This window comes from Manacus candei, unplaced genomic scaffold (genome assembly GCF_025592945.1).
Source record: "Manacus candei isolate 608988 ecotype Guabito, Panama unplaced genomic scaffold, ASM2559294v1 h1tg000028l, whole genome shotgun sequence".
Classification (NCBI taxonomy): Eukaryota; Metazoa; Chordata; class Aves; order Passeriformes; family Pipridae; genus Manacus; species Manacus candei.
Genome location: NW_026138076.1, coordinates 1,252,412 through 1,259,332, shown reverse-complemented (window position 1 = coordinate 1,259,332; position 6,921 = coordinate 1,252,412). Strand labels below are relative to the sequence as shown.

The window sequence follows — 6,921 nt, the reverse complement described above, 5'->3', positions numbered from 1 at the left end:
TTCTTAATGTATGACAAAGACACTGATTTCTAAAAGCTGTGTTTTAAAACTATTGATTAAATCTCTTGCAAGTGAAAACTGTTTCTTAAATCTCCTACATATGTCTACCTGAGTAGTTGTATCAACAAGCCACAGTAGCTTGGATCTGACTCTGAATGCATAATTGTCTAGGCCAATAAAAAATGTTTTTTAGAAAGTCTGAATCCTTCTTAATGAAATGTAGAAAATGCTTAGAGAAGTGGAGGGTAATCTGGTGAAAAGACAGATGAACTCAAGATACCAAGGAAAAGATTGATCACAAAGCAGAATTGCAGAGAAGGAAGATGAAACACTAGAAGTAGATAACTTTATCTAGTGAACATATAGAGGAAGAAAGCAAAGATAACAGATCTAGAGACAAAGAGAACGGGATGGTAGCTGGAGAGGAAGGTTGAGATTTTTTTGTCTCAGATGTTCAATGACAATACTGTACTCTTCTGATGTTGGCAAGGTGATGGTGCAAAAGAAGTTACTGCAGCAGGTAGGAACAGAGCCAAGACATCCTGTTAGTTTTGCAATTAAAACAGTCGACTGGTAGTCCTGAAACCTGCAATTTCACTCCCTGGTTGTGTTTGTAACTTCAGTTTTCCTAGGCAAGTTTCCTATCTATAAACTAGGGTGATAGTACTTCTTTTCTATCCTCTTCTTTACTTGTTTGTCTGAGTTATGACAGTAACTGTATCTCAGTACGTTCCTGCCTAGAGGCTGACAGAGTAACCTGGTCCAGACTGGGACCCTTACACAGGAGCATCTCAGGAACCACTGGTAAGTGAGGCAGAGAGGATCAGGAAAGATGATGAAGCTGCCAAAAGTCTTGATATCAGGCACTAGAAGTGATTACTTAAAAATACATATTTGGGTCCTTTTGTTTCCTTTCTGATCATATCAAGTGTACTCAAGGCACATTTCAGCTTATTTTTTATTTATTCCCTTGAATCTTTCTTTTACTTCAAAAGAAAGTGGTTATTCTCATCCAACAGCTTGGGCTTTCTGAAAAACACCAGCTCTTATCAACCTTTTGATAAAATCATAAGAGCTGGAAACATTGAGAGTTCCTTTTGTTTTAATAACCTCTCTTTCATGAATATTTACTTCTCATTTGAATACTTATCATCAATAAAAATTAAAACCTTATGTTTGTGAGGAGGGTGAGCAGATTTGGGATTAAAATGACTGACATACCTCAATAATAGGAGCTGTTTCTGCAAGAGCATTCTGAGTCCAGAGTGCTACACGACTGAAAAAACAGGAGAGAAATTTGGTTCATCTACACTAGCAGTTGTATAGCTCTAACTATTAACAACACTAAGAAAATGATTGAGTTTCTAAGATCACTAACAATCCTTTTAATCAATGGCTTAAATTATAGTTCTGGCTAATTTAATTTTAATTATTTGCTATTTACCTTTGCAAACATGATGCCGTTTTCAGAAATGGTGTTCTGTGAGGACATGCAGGATTGTGATATATCACACATGTGACAACATAAACCACAAAAAATATGAACAAAGAGGAAAGACAAATGTACTCTCTAGAGCATTAAAGTTACAGAATGCCTAGAGATGAGGAACAGCTAATATAGGAGGATATGGGCTACAAACTGGAGCAAATGTCTGTTTGATTTATAATTTGCAGATAAAATGTATAAACTTTCTAATTATCAAATTGAAGTTCCATACTAAAGCTAGCTGCTCTCCTGGACTTTTTTTTTGGTGTTGTTTTTTTGTTTTAATATGGACATAACCACAGGCATTTATTAAACGTGATAATCTTCCATTCAAAGAGACCTCCTACTGAGTTCAGATGTGACCTATGTTTCTTCCCATATAAGCCGTCAAGTACGCACCGGGAAAAGAAAAGTTGTCAGTGGCGAGGCCAACATCCCTTGCTCAAAGGGATGCGAAGTTGTCAAAGGAGGCTCTCGAAGCCAGTTTAGAAAACAAAAGGACACTGTGCCTAGATGCCAGAGCACAAACAAATCTTAACAGTGGGTAAATTGTGGTGAGCAATGAGGCATGCATATTTTAACGTGTTGTCTTGTGCTGTTTGTGCTGTTATTTAAAACAAAGAGTACTTGTGAGTTAAACTGCTCAAATGCTCCATGCAATTACACTTGCACTCTGCCTGGAAAACATAAGTCCTGGGGACACTCGCCGTGTTAGTACAATAAAGATCACCTGTTATGTGCCTCAGGGTAGATCTAGTCCGTGGGGATGGACGTTCCTTCAGCTCTGGCTGCAGAGGGTATGGCTTGAGCAGAGGGATCAGGAAGGGGCAGGAGCGCCCTGTGGGTGCCGTGCTTCGGTTTTAGTGCTGATGGGGAGTGAATGTCTGTGGTAGTGGGGTGAAAAAGAAGCTAGATCAAGTCCTGGGTCATTACGTTATTTACACCTCCCCGAACTGAGCGAGAACAAAGATCTGTGCCCAACGTGGGCAGTGTTCCACCATCATATTTTGAGAAAATGGTTTTCTATCTCCTTGTCCTGCTGCTATGTCTTACCTTACACACACAACACAAGCGTGTACATAACTTGCAAGGGGTTTGTTACACATATATAGGAATATAGTCTCCCTGATGTCCGCCGCCTCATCGACCAGTCCTGACGGAGGCCTGGCTGTCCAGAGCCTGGGACGGCAGCAGTGCCCAGCTGTTACACTGGAGGAGCACGTCAGGAGAGGAGGGCCCTTCTCTGGGACACGCACCCGGACACTCCCGCACAGCCCTCGGCAGGTGCCGCTCGGGCCCCGCCGCTCTGCCCCGCGGACCGGCCTCCCTGCCCGGGCACCAGGGCCCGGCGCTGCCGGCGCTCGGCCGTGCGGAGCTCGGTCCCGGCGGGCCCCGGCGGGCAGGGTCGGTCGCACGGGCGGCCGCAGGCCCCGCCTCTCCCTCGGGCTGCTCGGGAAGGCCGGGGCGGGCGGAGCCGGTCGCTGCCGGGGGCCGCCGGAGCCATGAGCTCCCAGCGCAGCGAGAGCGACTGGCAGGGGCTGCTGAGCGAGGTGAGGCGGCGGGGCGGCCGCGGGCCGGGGCAGAGCGGCGGCAGGGCCCCGCTGCTCCCCGCGCCTCGGGGGAACTGCCGGGCCTCGGGGCTCAGCGGCCCGGAGGGGACCGGCCCGGGCCCAGGGGCGGTGACGGGGGGAGCGGCGGGCGGGAGGCACTGGGCTGTGCCGGGCACGGCTGCCGCTGGCCCTGCCCTGCTGCCGTCCCCGCCCCGCACGGCTGTGAGCGCCGGGAGCGAGGGCCTGAGAACCTCTCCGTGTGTTCCCAGCCCTGGGTCTGCGGAGAGCAGGTTTCAGGCGCCGAGGCTGCTGCGGGATTGAAATCGCCGAGGATTCACTGCCCGAGGCCTCGGGCCGGCGCTGCCGCCAGCCCGGGGGAGCAGCGCAGCCCCGGTGCGGCAGCCAGGCTGGGTGGCCGGGCTGTGCCCACTGCCGTGTGCTCGTCTTTACTTGAATCGCATATGGAAGGGTTCTGAGAGCCACGGGGGACGTTTATAAAACGGGACAAAAGAATGTAATAGTACAGTAGCCATCAGCTTCAACAGGTGGAGGATTTTCAGATTACAAGAATAGAAACTTTATTGTCAAAAGGTAATAAAGATTACCAGGTGTTTAACGGGTACACATTTTCATGTAGGATAAGTTACCAAACTCGAAACCGTTTGAGGTCAGTATAATTTAAAGGAGTGTCACCAAAGTCACGTCTATTTAGTAGGAAAACTCATGAAATAGGTTGGTGTGCTGATTTTTACATGGCATGTTGCATTTCATTAATTTTGCATTACTATAAAAATAGTATTTTTGTGTGTACATTAGCAAACAAAACTTTTGTGCCACCAGCATGGGCCTAGATAAACCTGTCTGCTGTCCTAGAGACGCAGGTGAATTCCTGTTTTCAGGAGGGCTTTGCCTCCCTTATATTATGTGAGCATAAGGCTTAAGGCCCTGACCAGTCAGAAAGATGTTTGAGTTTAGGGTCTTGAATCTGTCACCTGTCCCGATGATTTCAGTGGGAGTTTGTGTAGGCCCAGATCTGTGCTAGTACACTGCATCTAGAACTGGAGGCTGCTTATGCAAACACGCAAAATGATTCAGAAGAAAGTGAAAGGTGCACTCTTAGCCGTATCCTGATTGTGCAGTGTTGCATCTGATGTCTCATTTCTCAAATGGAGTTTTATTTGGGGGTGAGGGTGGTTTCACATGGCAGTGAAGGGTAAGAGATAAAAGACTTTTTATATAGTTCAACCTAAAAACTTCATCCTGAATTTGAACTCTTAGTTTAGGGCTTCCTAATTGTAGCAAAGTTTAATGATTGTGCTAAGCTACAGTATTCTCTCAGATATTTAAGCACACATATAATTTCTTTTTATCTGGAACAATTAGAGGCCTAGTGCTTTATATTCCATTTTTCTACCCTTTTTCTCTGTTCCCACATCAGGTTTACAGCCTGTTTTTCTACTGCTGTCAGATATAGGCTTCTCTCTTTTGCCTTCCTGTTCCCTTGGCTGTTAGTGATTCACTCCATGCAATTTACCCATTAACTCCAACATCCTGATGGGTCTGTGGCTCAAACTTCTAAAGTAACTTGGAATGAGTTTTTCAAATTTTCCATATCCCTGAGCAGTACAGAGCTTCTCAAGATCTCTTAGCTTCAGTGTCTGCTAGGTAATTTTAAGTTTTTTCCCTGTGCATTTCATAAACATATTGAAATGCTTTCAATAAGATAACACAGACAAGAAAAGACATGGTAACTCTAAACAAACCCTCTTCCATTGCTGATGCTGGACAACTAAAACATAAGATGGGGTTAAAAATCTTGGTGTAAAAGGCCAGCAGCTGGTGGGTTCAGATCTGTGGTCACATTCTTTTTCGTTTACACAAGCCCAATCCCCCAAGTTTGAAAGGTAGGAGTAATTTAAATACTTGTCAGAACAACTGTAATTTTTAAAAGTCTGGTATTGCAGGTTTTAAGAAAAATGGTAGGATGTGGTTTTGGTACTTATATCTACTTGCACAAACACTTATACACACAGCATATATTTTTGTAGGTTGTCTTTTCATTTTTCATTAGATAAAAAGAATACCTTTTTTTTGGTCTGTTGCAGTCTTTTTCTATATTTACTCTTCCTTTTGAGTTTTGTTCCATTTCAGTGCTTTTTGATCTGTACCCTTTCATATGTCTTTCTCTGCTTTTATTATGCTCACCACTATCTTCTTGCTTGTTCTTTTGCCTCCATGTTTCTGTATTTTTCCACTTACTGTACAGCCACACACATTTCAGGCCTAGTGTGCACCTGGTACTCTGAAAAATCTTTGTAACACATGTACCTTGAACATTCTTTAAACTAACTCTGAATAGGATGGCGTAGGAAGGAATACTGGGACAAAGCCAACTTAGCAAATACTGAAGGACCAGAAAGAGTCATTGTTTCCACTGATCATTTCACAAGCTGGGTGCAAAAGAACAGGCTTTAAGAGCAAGAACCCACATAAATTTTACCCATTCTTTAGGTGAGTTCATGTACTGGTGATGGATGGATATATATAAAATGTGAAGTACTCTCTTGGGACACCAGGTAATTTTTTGCTTGGTCTCCGGGTTTTTATGTAACATTTATGTCCCTGAATGACCCGTGTTTAGGGTATTTAAAAGATGATGTAAAGTTGCAGGATGAAGACCTGGTCAATAACTGCTTGTTTGACACGAAAGAAACTTGAGTCGTAGCATTTGGAAAAGGAAATGGAAATGCTGAAAGAGTTGACACTGTGACTTACTGCACTCCAGAATTCTCAGGAGCTGTGAGAGAGGTGCTGTGAAGACCTGCATGCTGGGCTTTTGGGCAAAAAAACCAAGTGTTTGCTTTTCATGTTGCCATGTTTCAGTTCGGACTAAGATACCCACAGAGATGTTGTGGAACAAACACAGAGAAATTAATGTAATCCAGTGCACAGCATAAAAAGCTTTTAAGGGCCGGGCCACATCAGAAAGTAGTGTTATTTTAAACAGTAAATTACGGTAATTCCTACATGACCAGTGAAGATGATGTGGTGTAATATTGTCATCAGGGTAAGACATGGTGTTCTGAGGAGCTGCTTATATCATCAGTGAATGATACCATCCTGCTTCGTGTTTGAGCAGCTGGGAGGCAGCTAGTGAAGCAAGAGCTGGGCAGCAGGAAAAGCGGAGTTGATATGGTGGGATAGAATCAAGGTCACTGCATTTTTCTCAGGTTTTATCAGAGATGAGGACATAAAATGGCAGACAAATGGCCAGCAATTGTGTATTTCTCTGGGTTTGAGTGCTTGACTTTCAGATAAGTTGAACAGTTTAATCAGAAGTCAAGGGGAGCAACATTACTGAAACACAATCAACAAACATCCCAAATAATGAGATTGCAATATATTTTGAGACTTTTCAGTTTCCACAACAAAATTGCCTCCAAGAGTATTATGAGGAGAAATGTGATAAAACTTCAGACAATTCAGTAGCAGTTGGATCTCTTGTCCAAAAGGTGGTGAGCAGAGTTTTCCTGGTTTCTCAGCATGGTGGATGATAGGTTTCAAGGCCCAGTGTGGTAGCCCTTCATCATTTAGGAGGACACAAGACCCTGGAGCGTCAAGAGAACACAGAATATGATCCACAGTGATACTTTTAGTCTCAGAAAATTAGATATTTTCCTTGACATTAATTGCCATTAAATACCAAAGTATAGGGCAGTAATTTGTACAAATTAAAAAACAAAATTCTGATGGGTATTCAGTCTGTTTTTTGGTTTAAAAAAAGAAAGTCTAAAACCTTGACAGTGTTCCGACCTCATCAGATTATTAGACCATGTCTACAACGTCATTAATGAGATCTACCCAGATTTGTCACTAAAAATAGCA

At 43.6% G+C, this 6,921-nt stretch overlaps 1 protein-coding gene across 5 annotated transcripts in view; it reads left to right on the top strand.

Moving 5' to 3' along the window:
• Window positions 1-2,850: 2,850 nt before the first annotated feature.
• CCDC149 (coiled-coil domain containing 149) overlaps window positions 2,851-6,921 on the top strand; it is a 51,026-nt gene continuing 46,955 nt past the window's right edge. For 4 of the 5 annotated variants that reach the window (XM_051789851.1, XM_051789850.1, XM_051789849.1 and 1 more), the window contains exon 1: window positions 2,851-3,036. In XM_051789851.1, the coding sequence (XP_051645811.1) occupies window positions 2,989-3,036 (48 nt within the window). In that variant the 5' untranslated portion in view covers window positions 2,851-2,988. Of the gene's footprint in view, window positions 3,037-3,088; window positions 3,628-6,921 lie in introns of those variants that run through there. The other variant, XM_051789852.1, reaches the window with a different exon arrangement.